The 17,269-nt window shown below is 45.7% G+C and overlaps 2 protein-coding genes and 2 long non-coding RNA genes across 16 annotated transcripts in view; 3 read left to right on the top strand and 1 right to left on the bottom strand.

Annotated features, from left to right (window-relative positions):
* Window positions 1-2,536, top strand: part of MARK1 (microtubule affinity regulating kinase 1) — a 60,915-nt gene extending 58,379 nt beyond the window's left edge. For all 13 annotated transcript variants that reach the window (XM_030034600.2, XM_030034607.2, XM_030034606.2 and 10 more), the window contains one exon: window positions 447-2,536. In XM_030034600.2, the coding sequence (XP_029890460.1) occupies window positions 447-801 (355 nt within the window). In that variant the 3' untranslated portion in view covers window positions 802-2,536. The remainder of the gene's footprint in view (window positions 1-446) is intronic.
* Window positions 2,537-2,631: 95 nt separating this feature from the next.
* Window positions 2,632-5,869, bottom strand: LOC115349848. The gene is made up of 3 exons (XR_003926247.2): window positions 5,045-5,869; window positions 4,732-4,942; window positions 2,632-4,229 (listed from the first exon to the last, which is right to left on the bottom strand). It is a non-coding gene; the product is annotated as an uncharacterized LOC115349848 (long non-coding RNA).
* A 147-nt stretch (window positions 5,870-6,016) lies between these two features.
* C13H1orf115 (chromosome 13 C1orf115 homolog) lies at window positions 6,017-10,308 on the top strand. The gene is made up of 2 exons (XM_030034611.1): window positions 6,017-6,418; window positions 8,805-10,308. The coding sequence occupies exons 1-2, from the start codon at window positions 6,125-6,127 to the stop codon at window positions 8,922-8,924; spliced, it is 414 nt and encodes a 137-aa protein (XP_029890471.1). The 5' UTR covers window positions 6,017-6,124; the 3' UTR covers window positions 8,925-10,308.
* An 837-nt stretch (window positions 10,309-11,145) lies between these two features.
* LOC115350158 overlaps window positions 11,146-17,269 on the top strand; it is a 42,856-nt gene continuing 36,732 nt past the window's right edge. The window contains exon 1 of the long non-coding RNA XR_003926337.2: window positions 11,146-11,158. This is a non-coding gene — a long non-coding RNA (uncharacterized LOC115350158). The remainder of the gene's footprint in view (window positions 11,159-17,269) is intronic.

The following is a 17,269-nucleotide window of genomic DNA, read 5'->3' as shown; positions in this document are numbered from 1 at the left end:
TTGTTGGTGTATGGCATGCTCCAGACCATGAAATCAGCAGAACTTCAGTCATGCTTTCACATAGATTCCACTTTCTTTGGAGCAGTATGGAGTAACGTGTGTCTGCTGCAGTTACCATTGCACATGTTGTCATCAGAACATTTTAGAGCAGGGGTTTCCAAACTTGCTTTGCTTGTGTGCCACTGCACCAGGGGCACACTGCACACTTGTGTGCCACTGCACCAGTGCTGGTAGCAGCTCCCAGTGCTATGCCAAAGAGCACATGCGTGCAGGAGAAGGTGCAGAACTGTTCCAACAGTATCCATCTAACTCTTTGAATTAGCTTTTATGTGACTAGTGGTGTGTCAATCGCAGTTTAGAAACCCCTGTTCAAGAACTGTATTTCTCTTCTATCTCTTGGTTATACTGCTTTTATTTTTGACTGTTCTGTATGTCACTTCTTCCAGGAGTGCTTCTGGGGAGCCGAAAGACAGAGAGAAGGAGGATAGCAAAGATTCGAAGCCACGCTCCTTGCGGTTCACGTGGAGTATGAAGACCACTAGTTCTATGGACCCGAATGATATGATGCGAGAGATTCGGAAAGTGTTAGATGCTAATAACTGTGATTACGAACAAAAAGAGAGGTTTTTGCTCTTCTGTGTTCACGGTGATGCACGACAAGATAGCCTTGTTCAGTGGGAGATGGAAGTCTGCAAACTGCCACGATTGTCGCTCAATGGAGTTCGTTTCAAGAGAATATCTGGGACTTCTATTGCATTTAAGAACATTGCATCCAAGATAGCAAACGAGCTTAAGCTGTAAAGAGAACCTAAATTTTCTGGGATCAGGGAAGATTCATACATGATCTACACTTTGAATGTACTGGTTACGCCTAATGTGATTGGCCTGTGAAACTCCCCATGTAGAAATTGCCCTTATTGCAATAAGGTTATACATAGTTATTCAGAATTGTAAAGTTAAATCCAGTATGACCTATATTAAATAACTGTAGCTAAAGAAGTTATGTTCACATGTACAGGTAAGTATATAGAGCATTCTGTTCATTTTATGTTCATAGAGTTGTATAATAAAAAGATGACTGCTTAAATTCAGATCTTGTATAGTTGTCTAGATTTCTGCACAGAAATGTATGTTTGATGCTTTGAGTTGGAAAAGTTCTTCCCTATCATTTACATTTTTGGTGGTTTTTATAAGTCTTACCTCTATCATGCGTTTTTTAAAAAACTTGTGTCCTGAGTCAAATGCACAAAAGTAGTTTTCACAACCGTAGCATGACCATTTTTAATTAAAGATTGTTCATGATTTGAACCAAAAGTCGATGAATAATTGGCTTTTGTTCTATGCGAGACTGTTCCTGCTTATCTTTGGCTCTTATCCTTGTTATTGGACAGTGTTTAGTTGAAAATAATACAAACATGTTTACAGTGTTGGCACTTACAGTTTAAAATCTTTGTTCTGCCTTGGGCCAGCTCAGAGCTGTGGGGGAACAGAAACCAGGTGTAAGTGATGTTCTGTCTGCAAATTACAGTGCTTACTCCCATGGCCCGTTAATAAATGTAGCACCAAAATGGAGAACCGTAATTATTTCATTTGAATATCATGGTGTAAAATATCACTTGTTTGCTGCCTTCAGAATACTATAAATTCCATTTTATGGAAATACATTAATATTGGGACTGTTTAATAGCACAAGATAATCTGAAGTGTTGACCAATTGTGTAAGTTGATAATACCACCTCAGGAATTAGCTTGGCTTTTTGAACATGTGCCCCCAAAGAGTACATGAAATTCCACATAATATTTTACAGCTAAACATACCTTGTTTATAATGATAAATTGTTGATTTATGCTTTCGTGGTTGTACAGTTTGTTCCCATGTAACCTGTTTGTGTTTAATATTTTACCAGATTTCTTGTATTTATTCCACATCATTATGCCTGTAATGTGCAGCTTTGTAATTAGGCACTTGCCTACAGAAAAGAAAAGAAAAAAAAAAAACCACGTTTTTTTCCTTCATGATTAATGATTATAAACTATGTAAAACCACTAGTACTGGTACATTTTAATACTTGTTATTTTGTACTGAATTAACCATAGAGGTTGGTTGTGCAATGTTATTTAATGTCGTAATTACTGTAATATCAACATATGGGCCCCATCTGCACACTCTTGTGAAGAATAGAAAGTTCATTAAGAAATTGTCACTTTAAAAAATAAAAATCAAAAAAAAAGCTGTGGTAAACTCTGTAACCCTAAGTTAGAAGGCTGTAAGTGTAGTAAATGTGCCATTCTCTAATGGCTTCTTGACCGAGATGGACTTTACATACTGTACTGTGATGTAGCTTTCCTATGTAACAGTTATGTTCGGAAATGGACGTGTATTGTTGCCTTAGAAAAAGGGTGGTGTTTGGAAAGAAAGAACTGTAGCCCCTTTTCTTTTTTTATCTGATGTTCATTGAAACAAAATCTGATGCAAGTCATCTTGATTCACTGGTGCACTCTATTAAAACTTACTTGAACAGTTCTCATACTAAAATACTTGTTGTTTGCCCTTTATACAAAGCGCAATAATTACTGCAGGTAGCAAAATAGTTGAAAGGTGTACGGGCTTCATCTTCACACCGTGTGAATTCAGGATTAGCATTGCATCGGTTCTGTGGTCCTGCGCTGTCCAGAAAGTACCAGTGGTTTAGCACTTCCTAGAAATGGATGTCCAGGAGCTTTTCCAGAAATTCACCAAAAATCAGCATCGGGAGGGGTTTGTGTGTCTGCTCAATTTACCTGTAAATGTCCATGAATGTTCAATGATCCTTGAAAATGCACCACTGGAACATAACCATGATGTTAATCCAAGATAATGTATAAACTTCGTCATGAAACAAAACCCCTTGCCTTTTCGGAAGGTTCAGTGGAAAAAATATAGGTCACGCTGTGAGACCATAGATTAAGTACTTAAGATAGCTTCCTGCTTTGCATGCCGTATTTTTACACAGCTAACTTTGCCCTAGATTGTCGCTGGTTTTCAGCGCTTGATGTAACCAGAGGTGTATTAATGTTCCATGAAACACAAACAGCATTTCCAGAGAACAGAAGTTACAAATTTTAGTTCAACTCTCCCACAAAACACTGCACCCCAAAGTGCCAATTCAATGTTTCTATATAGACAGTTTGCAAACGGTATTATTTCCAGCAACTGCCAGCAGTGTGAAATTGCCCCAATTCCCAAACCCTGCTGACCTCCTTCCTTCTTTTGCCCTGTTGGCAGGTGAGCTGTGAACCACCTTATGCTCTCCATAGCAAATACACCAAGTGCTTCAGCGAGGGCACAATCTGAGTGTGAAAGGTGTAGCGGCACCCGGACACCTCATTTGGCTTTCCAAATCTCCTCTTTGTGGCAGGAGGAAGATGGGAAGATCCAAGATAGATACTTTTCCAGAACCGCTGGTTTTATTGGCAAGCAGAGCGTAGTTGGTATGGATATCAGTGAGATGTTGCATGCTGAATCCTCAATGCCTGCTTTTTGGGTCCTTCAACAGCTGCCGTGTTATGTACCTGTTACGTGTAAGTTACTCTTTGGCTAAGAGGGGGATAAGAACATTTGCATCCGAAATGCAGCTTGACTTTCATGTGGGAGGGGATCAGTGGCATTTTATCAGCACGGCTTTAACTTGAGAAATCCGAAAGACAGTTAAATGCCACATCATGTTCCACAGCTCCGAGAAGGGCTGGGGATGTCTTGGATCTTCAGAGGGCTTATGTATTCAGTTGTAATTTCTTGGCAGCATTTCCAGGGGGTGTTTGGGGTGGGGGGTGGGGGCAAGCAGTCAGACTAGCGCATGGTTCTGCTGTTTTGGGTGGGGGTTGTTTTTTCACTTTATTTCTTTATTTACAGTATACAGACACTTCCAAACTAAGTAGATCCCTTTTCATGCGGTCCAATTTAAAACATTAAAATGTATATAGATCAATGAAAGGACTACAAACGTTCATTCCAGCTTCTGTGGATGAAAAGTAATGCTTGAGAACCAAGTGGCATCATTGCCATATAGTTACAATGATGCCAAAATTCCATGAGGTGTTAGATGTGAGACTTTCGATACCTGGTATCGTATTACTGAGAGGTAGCTTGGACCTCTTAATCTCAGAACGTGGTTCCCCTGCCACCATGCAAACGGAGACAGTAAATCTCAATTGAGAGATATGTTCTCTGGGGTTTTGATAGTTGAACTCTGGAAAATGAAACAGGCTCGTGAGGTACAAACCCAGTCTGTGGGGAAAGGCCAGCCCTTCTTGAGAAGACAGATTCTCTTTTACCATCTTTGCACTTCTCGCTTAGGGGCAAAGTATACATTCAGTAATGGATCTATAAATAGAAAACCTAGATGTAAACACTTCTCAAAGCCCCAGAAAAATATTAATGCATTTTTCAAGTTAGCTCGAGGTGCTCGAGGTTAACAAGATGAAAGATCCCATTCAACAGCTGCTTACAGATTATTGGTATTTTATTTGTTGATGCTGCTGCTTCATCAGCATCAAGCAATTACTTCACCCCTCAAACTACCTAAGAAAGTAGCACCTTAAAATCTACAGCAACGTATTAGAGCGTGCAAAATTTAACTCCTATACCTTGCTGCTTCAGGCCCTACCATGTGATTAGTGTTAAAGCAGGTACTTGGGACAGGACCTACGGTGCTACTCAGTTTCACAGTCTCTGCAGTGTTTAGGACATACCTACACCTCCAGGACGTTGGCAAGTTGAGCATCTGTCTCCAGGAGGTGGGGGAGAGAACTGGGTGGCTCAGAAACGGGCCCTTGCAGGCGCTGCCGCAGCCAGAGCGCGGAGGAAGGAGAAGCTCTGAGGGCCACGCGTGGTCTGTGGTAGGTGTCCGTTTGGGACTGGTACTTGGAGCATGTCCAGGGTTTAGGTCTCCACCTCAGCCTTCTGTAGAGTTAAATTAAAAACCTGGCGATGGTAACAGGAGTGGTGACGCCTTTAAATATAAAATAGGGGAAGGGGTAGAGCACTTTTCCCGTAGTGACAGACCTGGGACTTAGCTCGCGTCTTCCACCCCTCAGAGGGCTGGCCAAGGTGTCCGTTACACTGCTTTCTGGCTGGAGCTGTGACGATGGCGAAGCACCATCCTTGGGGCGGGTAACTATGCTGGGTGCAGGATTTACTTGCTGAATGTTAAGGGCGCATCTCAGGGAGACACAGGTTCAAGGCTTCGTTCCTCAGTAAGAAAAATCCACGGTGAAGGATTAGTCTGTCCCCTTATCGCACCTGCTTGTCTGAAGTATTTGTATACGCATCAAATGTTGATAAATATGCCACCTGGTTTAATAAATAATATTGATCCTCCCTATGCAATTTTGCATTTCTTGACCGACCGCAGCTACACGAACTCGGCTTAGGAAGTGCAGTTGTTAAACTGCAGCCCACCCAGCTACAGAGGCGTGTGGCCGTCAGCCTCCCCCGGCACCTGGGCAAAAACCAGCGAGAAACTTTGCCTTTCAGTGAAGACTTCCGTACCTTCCCCCTGGCCGGGGGTAGCAGAACGGAGCCCAGTACGCCGGAGATGCCGTTCACCCGAGGTCCTAGCGGGAACACCTGTAACAGAGGGATTACCAGGGAGTCCGGCTTTTGTTTCGGAGGGGAAGAGCGTGGCCTCCCGAAGCCGCTGCCGGCGCGGAGCGGTGCGTGCGATGCCAGGGAAGGAGCTGTTTCAGCCTTCGCCAGCGGTCGCGGCGCGGAGGCCGCAGCGGCCGCCTGTCCCACCGCTAGCGACGGGGTGGGCTTCCCCTCTGCGGAGCTGCCGCGGGGCGAGTCGTGGGCTTCCCCCAGCTAAACCCCCGCTTCCCCAGCAAGGCGGGACACGGTTTGCCGCCCCAGAGCCGCGCCGGGGCCGGGTGCCCGCCGCCGCGGCTCCTCCAAGCCCTCGCCCCGCTACCCCGGGCCGGTTGCCGCGGCCGCGGCCCTCACGGCGGCGGGGCCCGGGGCGCCTCTTCCCGCCGCCGTCCCGCCCCGGGGAGGGGGCAGCGGCCGCCTCCGGCCACACCTGTGGCGCAGCGGCGGCGGAGGAAGCGGCCGGCGCTCCGCGCAGACGGGTCGGCGCCCGGCGGCACCATGACGGTGGGTGCGCGGCTGGGCGCCAAGGCGAGGGGCAGGTACTCCCGCCGCGGACCCGCCGACGACCGGGTCTCCATCCTGCCCGGCGAGGAGGAGGAGGAGGCGGCGGCGGCGGCTGCTGGGGGCAGCGCGGGGGCCCCGCGGCCGGCGGCGCTGGAGGAGGAGGAGGAGGGCGGCTGTGCCTCCAGGAAGGTGCACTTCGTCCTCCTGCCCGACTCCTACGAGCCGCTGCGCCCGCCGCGGGCCGCCGCCAAGCGGCCCTACGGGAAGCGGCTGAAGAAGTACGGGAAGGTGAGGGCAGAGCGCGCCCGGGGCCGCCGGAGCGGGGACCCTCGGCGCCGGGCGGGCGGAGCGGGCGGGGGGGTCTCGGAAGTCCCCCGTGTCCCTCAGGCGTTTCAGGCGGCAGCGCTGAGCCCCGAGGCGGGGGTCCGCCGCCGGGCTGGCTCTCGCTCTTGCCGGGGAGGAGCCGGTGCTGCTGGGGAAGGCAGGACACCGACCCTCGCCGGGATCAAAGAGCAGAAAATCTGCCGTTTCGGAGTGAAAATGACACTAAGCTGGTCCATGTGACGGGTACTTTGCCTGCCTTTGTTCTGCATTTCCCTCGGCGTCATTGTTTTGACACCATTCCTTAAAACTTCCAGTTAATTGGCCCGCTTTTTTTTTTTTTTTTTCCGTCTACTTCAGTGACCGAAAGAAAGGGTAATAATATCCCTCGGGTACACTCATTTGCCAGTTTACCTTCCCGGTGTCCGCTGAAAGCCACTGGTATGCGTTAAAGAAAAAAATGCAACGTGTCCTTCATTGTGTAACAACTATTTTGGATCAAAATTGTTCTTTTGCTTTCCTGTGTGCAAAGTCGCAAGTCCGGCAGTCTGGTGGTTTGTTGGTTTTTTTTCCCCTGGAGGGTGGGTGCCTTTGATTACAAAAGTGCTATTTGGAGGAATTCGATTATTTTTTCTCTTACTATGTCACTGAAGTACAGCTCTGGTATGTCTTGGATATTTGTAGCAAAAAGTAGTTTCTGTGTGAGCAGGAAAAACCTGTCTGGTGTCCCGAATCTTTTCCTACCGGAGAGATTACAGATGTCAGCATGAGACATGACTTTCTACTGCATTCTTTAAAAAATGATGATTTTGGTAAAGTTATGCTTGCTATCTCCGATATGCAGAAAATGCCAGTTAGTTTGGCAAAGTTACTTACTTTTGAAATTCACACAGTTTACACATGACAGCGTAGTCATGAGCTGCCTCACAAATACTACTGTTTCATAAAGAGGGGAATAGAATATTTCATTCTTTCATGATGGATTTGATACTTTGAGTTTCCAACACTGATTTCCAAGTCACAGTAAACACATGTAGTATGAAGCAGTGTCAAGTCTATAGTCTCGATTTATACAGAGCAGTTCTGTGAGCACGGTTATGTCGCAGCAGTTCATAATTTTGCTGTTGGTGCTATTGCTGTATGTGCTGTTGGTATAAGGGCGCTTATAACCGTGTTTAGAGCACAGGCCAGTGCTTGGACACTGCCTGTTCCCTTTTGTATTGGTCAGACGACATCCCCACAGGGAAGGTTTGCCAGTTTGCTTTGGCAGCGAAGAACAACTTGTGAAAGCGTTGGTGAGGTGCGGGTAGGTAAGTGGCACACAGCGCAGGAGGGAGGAAAGAAGTCACCAGTGTGACTTAGTAGGACAGGGCAGAGGTGGGAAGGGCAGGCCCTGCGTCTCCTCCTCCGTCCTCAGGCTTTACCCCCAGGCTCGAGCTGCCCTTTTATTTTGCCATTTTAACTCCCTTCAAGTAAGTTTCCATGGGAGTAAATACAGCAAAAATCAGCTATGTAGTGGCATCGTGACAGCTGAAGGTTTTCATGTGCCAGTGCCACAATAATCCAGCTTTAAGAAATCCTAGGAATATAATAGATACTGACTGGATTTCACCAATTTAAAAGTATATCCTCTGTTTCAGTGTTTTCCATATTACAAGAGATGATTTTGATATAGTCCCACGCAACCATAAAGTGTTGCTAACAGTTAATTCTGATATTCCTCCCAAACTGACCACACTGTATTAATTCCCCAGTCATGACCAGCCATATGAGCAAAAACTATCAAGAGTGAATTTAAAATTAGATTAAGGTTTTTAGTTTAAATAATCTGCAGCAAGTTATCTCTAATGCAGTACATAGATGAGCTCTTAAACCTGTAGAGACATGAAAGTGGGTCAAAACGTTCTTATTTTGACCAAACATATCTTTGACAAAAAGCAATGAAATTTCCATAAAAATATTCTCAGTGGTTTACTGCCTTCTTGTTCAGCACCAGTTTTAACAGCTTATGTGCTTTTAAGAGTTACTAACATACTTAGAACATGTGTGTGTGGGAAACATGTACCTCTACAAACTAGGTGTGAATTTAAACTAATTTTATTCTTGAATAGAAGCCCACGTAAAAGCCTGGCTTCCTGTGGAGGCTGCACCTGTTCAGTTTAACTATACTCTGTAGGTGTGTATTTCTATATAAAAATAGATGATAATATGTTGTTCTATGCTCAAGCCCTCATTAGCTGTGGGAGAAGTTCATTTTCTGGGTTGATGACATTGGCTGTTGGAATGATTTTATGTAAGGGTATTTTCTATCACCTCTCCTTTTTTTATCCCCTTCTCCCATCTCTCTCCGCAGAACGTCGGCAAAGCTCTGCAGAAGGGATGCCGCTACTTGGTGGTCGGCCTGCAAGGATTAGCAACAGCCTATTCCGCTCCCTTTGGAGTGGCAGCTCAGGTGGCATCCTTCATCCGCTAGCGCAGCTCCACGCGCCCCACCGGGGAGGACGTGAGGCCATCGCTGCTTTCTTAGGATTAAATCTGAGACCTGCATCTGAGGAACCTCTTGGACAAACAGTCCCAGCCCCGAGCCCCTCCACCAGCCCCTTCCCCAAGACTGAGTGCTCTTCTCTGCAAAAACTTCTGACGCTTTATAAAATCAGGATTGGGTTGAAGGAATGCAAGGATGAGGAAATAATCTTCGACTAATTGAGCTGAAGTTTGTTCTCGGACATGAGTTGGTTTTCTAGAGCTTTGTGCTGTGTGTGGAAGGGAGCCAAGGATGGATGGAAAAGCAAGTAGATGAGGGAGAGAGAAATGAAGGAAAATAGAAATAGTGGGGGCGGGGGGGGAGTGGTGCAGGTAGGGAGGTGGGGATCTGGGTCTGGCTAGTGAGAGGAATTGTCAAAGCAGTGGAGGAAACAGATAACGAGTGATCAGGAACAGGTAGTCTTTGGTTTTCTGAGGTCTTTTTTGTTGGTGGTTTTTTTTTTTTTTACCCTGAGAGGTGTAAGATTAGGAGTATACTTAAAAATACACTTGGATATACATGGACTATTGTCTGAGACAGGGAGAGCTTTGCTGCATCACAGTTGTTCATTTCAAACTCTGGACGTAATGAGCCTTTAAATCTTAAGACGGATGTAAAAATCCAGAAAGAAAATGAGGTGTGTTTGTCTTGTGATTTTGGGGCATTAAAGGTTCACTGCTGCTGTGAAATCTGTACATATTTTTTTACTGAGAACAGAGTTTATATCTGACACACCTGATTCTGGAAGCTGGGGCATAAGAACACCCAGTTCTGTGGTGTTCACCAGGAAAAAAAAAGGGATTACCAGCTGCATCTGAAAAAAAAACTACATACAGTGTTTGGTATAAGAATGTACAATGGTTTTGTATAAGAATGGGGCCAAATAACCTGCCAGCTCCATCTTCATTTCCGTATGTGGAAGCTCTAGCTAGAGGATGTCAACATCAGATGGCTCAGCTCAGTGGTGCGGATGCAGCAGCTTCCGTGTGACACCTCCAGGGATATAAATCTTGTATTGATGACACAGGAACAAGGGGGTTTATGTGCCTTCAAAATTCTGTGCGTTTGGGGTTTTTTTTCCTATCAGTCTTTTGTGGTAGCAGTAAATGATTTCCCTGCTAGCACTTTCTCTGTATTATAGATCTTTCTAGTTTTGATAGTGTTTTTGTAATCGAGGAGTTGACTTATTTGGAAAAAAAATGCTATTCATTTGCTTTCTTTGCCTTTTTTGAATGAAAGGGTTTGCATGTCTTAGCAAACCACACTGTATTTCCTTTAAGTGTAGCAAATGAAACAAAGGTGGATTTTTTAATAATAAAAAAAAGTAATGTGATTCATGTTGTGTGTTCACCTACACACATAAGTAAGTGCACAAAGGAGGAGGTTCTCAGCGGTGGCCCAAGCAGCGGGGGAAGCTGCAGTGTAAACTTCCCCGTGTTGTTCTGCCCATGGCCTCGATGCTCTTCTAGGACACGGTTGTAGCCCAGACTGCATGGAAACGCTCAGGAAAGGCAAGGTGTGGAGATGAGGCTGCAGAGGATCTAAGGTTGCACGAGTTGGGGTAGGAATAACCACAGTGGGATTACACTCATTGATTTCATGCTTTTAGTTGTTTCTCTTGAGATTTCCTGTGGGGACAGACCTGTCCCTCCCATCTGCCCCCCCAGCATGCCAGAGGCTATGGGTAACTGCTGTGTCTTCCGCAGTAAGAACAGGGCTGTACTAACACCCACATGCCACGCGAGTCTGCACACTTTGGGATTAACTTCAAATTTTGTTACACCACTCTTACGTTTTACAGTGCTTTTACAGCGTGAATCGTTAGAGCTTGTTTTAAATGACTAAAGCAACGCAGGGGAGATTTGTGTCTCCATTTTCCTGCGTGAAATGAGTGCCCATCTATTCGTCTGTGTGTCCTCTGAATAGAAAGGCTGCTCCCTCATTGCAACACCCAGGGTCCAACCTGTTCAATGCAGGGACTTTCCACAGAAGTAAACATGAACTTTAGCTCATGAACCACTCAGCACAATGGTTACCACTGACTTTTGATTGATGACCTATGGTCTCTGCTTTCCTGGTGCACCTTTAAGGGAATAACCTGGTTGCCAGCCACACAGAACCCGAATGATATGCAAATGGTGTTTCTGTGTGAGCCTGAGAAAAGAAAAGCTTGATGCATATTGGTGAGTCAGTTTCTGCTGAACAGTGTTTCTAAAATAGACCAAAAACAAAGAAGGAAAGAGGAGAGAGAAAGAAAAAGTAAGCAAGTAACCTACGCTGTTTCTCTAAAACAGCTGGTGATTCATGCCAGCCTATTTTCCTTCCTCAAAATGAACTGATGGTTCTCACTGAGGCTACCAATTAGTGCCTGCTTATCAGTTCTCCTTGAGCAGTAATTCACTCCTCAGCTGGTGGAGTGCATTTGTGAGGCCAAGCCTTGGCCTGAGGGTTTCCTCCTCTCTTCACCAGCCCAGCTCATGCAGCAGTGTCTAGAAAATCGGAATCTGGGGGGTGAGGTTCACTTTTCAGCGGGGTGCATGGCAGAGGGCTGTAGTTCCTGTCAATCGTGGCAGCGTCCCTGCCATGGCAGCTCTGGCTTAGCTAAGATGCAAAAAGGTGCGACAGGGCAGATCCTGCAGCACTGTTGCTAAATGTTGTCTGGCTGACATAAGAGAAGAGGAAATATTCCCTGACTAACTCAGCCTTGGGTGGCAGGTCATCCTGCTCAGCCGACAAGAAATGGCAACCTCCATCTGAAGCAGAACCGTTGTGCTGGAAGTCTGGAAGTGACTGGGAGGAGAGCGAGCTGTCGGTGACGGTGAGGATGCTGGGCTTTCCGGGGCAGCCCTGACAGTGTGCCAAGCCAGGAGGGCAGTCCGGGATGGACTCTCGGCTTCTCCACGGCCTTTCTGTGCTCTTGGCGAGGTGGGCCTTGGAGGAGCCACCCCAGCAGGGAAAGCTTTCAACCCACGGGTGCAGGCAGGCTCCTTTATTAAAATGGGCTTGTCTGCAGCGTATCTCCTGGTTCTTTTGAGGAACAAAACAGACATTTGACCCTCTCACAGACGAAAGCGGGATATGGTGGATATTACGGTACGGCAGGTACACGGGGAAGATTTGATTTGACGTTTGAGCTGGATGAAATACATTCCTCCCTTCAGGCACTTGCTTGGCACCTCTACCCATCGCTTCACCTCGCAGGTTTTTGTGTTCAGTGGCGTGTTACTGTGCTATCTGACTCCTTTCAGATTTCTACCCACCTTTCACCATGTTTTATAACAAATGGCAGGATAAATAAGTTCAGGAAGCTGAATACATGCAAGAGTGGCAAGAAATAGTCAACTCGTCCAGGCTTCGCTCAGGAATGAACTCCACTAACCTGACAGCCCGGCAAGTCACTTCTTTTAAATTAAATCCCTGGCTATTCCTGGTGCTTGCTCAATGAGTCACAGAGCAGAATAAAGCTTGTTTCTGCTGGTTTTGCCAGAGCATTTAATTACTACTCTGGCTTACCGTAGGCTCTGAGGAAATGGCAGAGGACTCGCAGCTATTGTCCTTTGTCCTGCAACATTAGCAGCAAGGAAGCGCTCTTGCAGAGCTTGCTTTTGAAGTGCTGTAACTGAGGAGAGCCGTACCACACCACGTCACTTCGGTGTTTCCAGGGCTTTGCCAGTCCCGGGCCAAGGTTCACTTCAGGCATGAATGACCCTGTAAGACTGGCAAGGCGGCAGGTTTTGAGTTGGTGTGCTGTAAAACTAGTCGTCTCTTTTTCTGTATCCTGAGTCCCTTGTTAGCTAGGCACTGGCCTCTTCTGAGGAAAAACTGGTCCTAAGATGTGTACCAAGTTGCTGCCGTTACCTGTATAGAGCATGCTTTGGAAATCCTTTTTCTTCAAGGAGCAGTAGAGAGCCTAAAGAGCTTGTAGATTAATTGAGATAATTAAATTAGAAAGTAGAGGAATCAAATTCTACCCTTCCTTCTCCTTGCAGGAAGTAGTATCAGGCTGCCAGGCCTGTTTTGGGGCGAAGTCTAGAGACTCTGAGCTCAGAGAGGGTGGTGCTCCTTCCCGAATCCTGCATCGCCTACGAGGAGAGGCTCAGGGCTCTGGGCTCATTCAGCTGGAGGAGGGAAGACTTAGGAGGGACCTGACAGCAGCTTTTTCAATACCTAAGAAGGGGTGGCTAACAAGATGGACCCAGGCTCTTTACTGAGGTCCGCAGCCAGACAGCAGGAGGCCATCGTCATAAATTGAAACTGGGGAGTTTCCAGCCACATACAAGGTGGGGAAAACCACTAGTACGATTATTAAGCATGAGGAGAGGTTACTTCAGGAGGTTGGGGAGTGTCTGTCCCTGGAGGCTCTCAAGGCATGACTGTACAAAGCGGAGAGCAACGCGGTGCGAGTTCAGTGTTGACCCTGCTGTGAGCAGGAGGCTGGAGGAGAGACCTCCTGCGGTCCTGCCAGCCTGGGTGACTCTCTGAGGCTGTGAGTGCGATCCTGCCATGATAAGCAGAAAGCTTGTATTTACCTACTCTATGGAGATGTAAAAGACGGATACCCTCACCCTCGCTAAAAGCACAGACGCTAAGAATAAAGCTTTGCTCTTTATAACAAGGAGCGACTTGGGATGATGCAAACTGCCTGAAGAACGGTTTGGCCCCCAGCGAAGTTTCTGCTGCATTGCACTATGCCGGCTGAAAGGCGATTGTCCTTTAGTGCCATCTCCTGGGAAAAAAACAGATTTCCAGCCTTGTCAGCCTGCCTTGTTGTTCTGCCTCACCTCCTGCAGGGATTTCCTGCCCTCCCCTAGGCTGGCCTCCTGGTTCGTCCAGACCCATCTTCAGGATGTTGGGTCCCAGCAGGGTAATGTGCGTCTGCATATACCAGTCTTTTCTACCCACTTGAATCCTGAGCCTCCTGTTATGCAAGTATTTCAAATGTAAAGCCACAGAAACATTGTTCTTGTGGTGGTTTTTTTTTTTTCCTTCAACACCTAAAAATGCATTATGCTTTGTCCTGAGGTTCTTGCTGTGCCTTAAAAACATTTATTAAGGATGCTTCACTGGAGGAAAGTCAATGAGTCATGGCTTCTTGTTTCTGAATCTCATCCTCTGCTGGAGAAATCACAGCTGCTTAAGACAGGACATGTAATTTCAAATGCAGCAGGAACGGAGGACAGCAGACTGGAATGACCCCCACAGGAGCTGCCTTGGACCCCAGCTCCAGCACGCCATGTGTACTTGCCTCCTCATGCTTTCTGTATTTCCCTGTTTCTGCTGCCCATAAAAGAATCCTTGCTCCTTCCTTTCCTGGGACGCTAAGCTAGCATCAGATTGCTTTTTCAGCTGTGCCTGAATTAGGGTGGGGACTTTCCTGTCCTTGGTGAATCCCATCCTCTCCTGTGATAGCCACTAAACCACAGCTGCAGAAGTGCATTATTCCTTGTGCTGCAGAATAAATGCACTGCTCACCAGTAAAGCCTCTCCTTTGGTCCTTACCTGCTCTCCCAGACGACATGCAGCTCTACCCTGACTATTCAGACCCCTAAAGCTGCCTGACGGATATTATATTCACCTGGATAATCGCATTTACGGAACATGGGGAGAACTTGTAATGTGTTAGTTAATACCGGGCAGAACATTTGCCTGGAACAACCATTTCTGTATTGTCCTGGTGAATTTAGAGAGACTGAAGTTTAGCATTTGACTGGAGGAAAAAGACAATTTTCAATTCATCTTGCTATATGACTGGACAGTGAATGAAGGAGCCTACCAACCTGCCTAGCTTTTATGTATTTATGATTCTCTGTGTAGGAAAAGCCTCACAAAAAAAGATCCCTTTATCTCATTGCTCTGGCTCCATTAAAAGGCATCTATCATTAATGACTCTATTTTTAATTCTATCATCGCCAATTATTCGCCTGAGATTTTTCCATACATTAATTTCACTGAGCTCATTTCTAGTGCATGACTCACTGAACTCTGATTTCCTTGAAGATTTTAAGAGGAAATGGCAATGCTTTTATCCTCCCCTCCTCTCTATGAAGGAATCTTTGGAATTTATTGTTTGTTCTAAGTTTGGAAGAAGGATATAATTTTTGTGGGTGTGTGGGTGTAATATAATTTTTATCATATCTTGTTGAAATCAGCATAGGATGGCTGCATACTTGGCCATGTCATCCCCTCATCTCTGCCTTTTGCTGAATTGGAGAGTCACTGGAAAAATAACTGGCATATCCCTGGTATGGGCATTTAACCCTATTCCTTCACTAAGACAAGCCCAGCCTACATTTAGCTCCATCCTAACACCCTGTCACCTAATCTAGGCCAGCGTTTTGCTGTCTTTGTCACCTGGATTTTTTTTGTAACGTCCATCCAAATCTCCCCCTCAGTGCGGTATTTTATGCCTTTCCAAAGTACAGCACTGTGCACATATTGAAGACCTACAAGATCACCAGTCACTTTTTTTAGTGGAAACATGTAAAATTCTTCAACTCTTTCCTTGTCATTCATCTTAGACCTCTGATGGAGCCGCTGCTACAAGAGAGTCTAGGTCTGCCTCTAGAAGAATTATGTCCAATTGCCCACTGCATCTGAAAGCAGCTATGTCATTACTTTTTCCATAAAATTTGTTCCACCTGCGCATTTGTCGTGTGGATGCTTCTGAGCTGACACCGTACTTTTTCAAGATACGCCAGCATCACCCACTTTCATGACCAAGACAGCCCGGCCCCAGTTTGCTGTGGGATTGACACTGCGAATCCTTTACCTGATCAGACACATTCTAAGGAGCCCGAGGCTCCACTGGTGTGCAGAAATTCAGTACAACTGTCCTGAAGTTTGATGAAGTTGTAGGCAATTGAAAACACGAGCATTTCAAGTGCAGGTTTACTGTGCCCGCTCTGGCTACAGCAAACACAATTCTGTCACACAAGAGGCTGTGTTTGGATTGTAACAAAAGCAGTACCTACATTTTGTGTGAATGGCTCTTATGCATATTGCTTTACAGCAGGAGTTGGTGGCTCCTAGGTAAGCACAGGTGTGCTGGGGATGGAGGATTAAACAAACCTGCTGGTGAAGCTATTTACTGGAGGCTTTTTGAGAGGTGCCGGGTGTATGGGTGAAGAGGGCTTTTCTCAAAGGCTGCAGTCTTAGACCTGAAACGTTAAGCCACAGCCATGCTCTCTGCAGCTATTTCTAATTTTACATTCCTTGTATCACAGCAGGAGAGGAGAGATTATACAGACGCTGCTGCCTTCTGTTATTCTTCTTCAAGCTCCTTCACACCATAGTCTCCAAGAAGAGTCAGGGCTGAATGTAACAGCTGCTTTTCGGGGCTGGTCTGAACAAAATCTCCTTAGGCTCCAGGCCAGTGGATTTAGGGAATGAAAGTTTAAGGTCCTTGGATTTAGAATTATTTTTTTCTCTAAATTAATATGCAATCATTAGCAAAGGTGAGTTATTTCTGAATTTAGTTAACAAGTCCTTCAAACTGAAAGAATCTGTTTTTGTACACCATGGTGCTGCCCATCATGTGTAACTAGGGAGGAGCTGTAGCTATACACACCACCGTCATGCTGTATAGATTCATACCTCTCCAAATTCTCATGCTAGGGAAGTATATATACACTCCAGACCTGTTTTCTCTGGCACCCGGAAGAAGGGAGCAAGTAGTAAATCACCCCAAATTTTTTCCTCTTATTCCAAATCCTGTCATTTTGGTGCCTCGTAGACTGAAGTTCAGAGGACAAAAGCTTTCTGCATTTTATGATTTGCACAGCAGAGAATCCTACTGTATACAGTGCTCAAGAAATCACAGGAGATAGTTACTCATTTTTGCCTTAAGCTTGTGAAAATAAGCATCCACATTTGTCAGGAATGCCTGTCTTTTTTTAAAAACTTGTAGCCAGCATAAATATTAATATATTTTTTCATTTACTGCATTTGATGCGTTGCTTTTATTGTTAAGATTCTAAAACCAGGTTGTATTTTTGTTTTTCTCCCTTTAGTACTTAATTTATTTTGATTCATGCTTGTAAGCACTGCTTATCAGACAGTGCTTACTAATTAGACAGTCATTGCCGTTTTGTTGAACTTTTGCTAATACATTAGATGCCTGGTTCCCCTTATAGTGTTTTTCCGCTCCTGTGGGTGCAGCTGCAGATCAAAGATCTCTGTGTGAATTCAATGAAATTACAAAATATTGACTCCATGTTAAATGAGAAGATTAATGGTTATCAAAGAGCGCGCAAGGGCTCTCAGTCTGCTCAGCAGGGCTGGCTCTCCTCTCGTGT

The sequence above is a fragment of the Aquila chrysaetos genome, chromosome 13 (genome assembly GCF_900496995.4).
Source record: "Aquila chrysaetos chrysaetos chromosome 13, bAquChr1.4, whole genome shotgun sequence".
In the NCBI taxonomy this organism is placed as follows: Eukaryota; Metazoa; Chordata; class Aves; order Accipitriformes; family Accipitridae; genus Aquila; species Aquila chrysaetos.
Note: the sequence above shows the minus strand (reverse complement) of the source record. Positions and strands in the feature narration are given on the sequence as shown.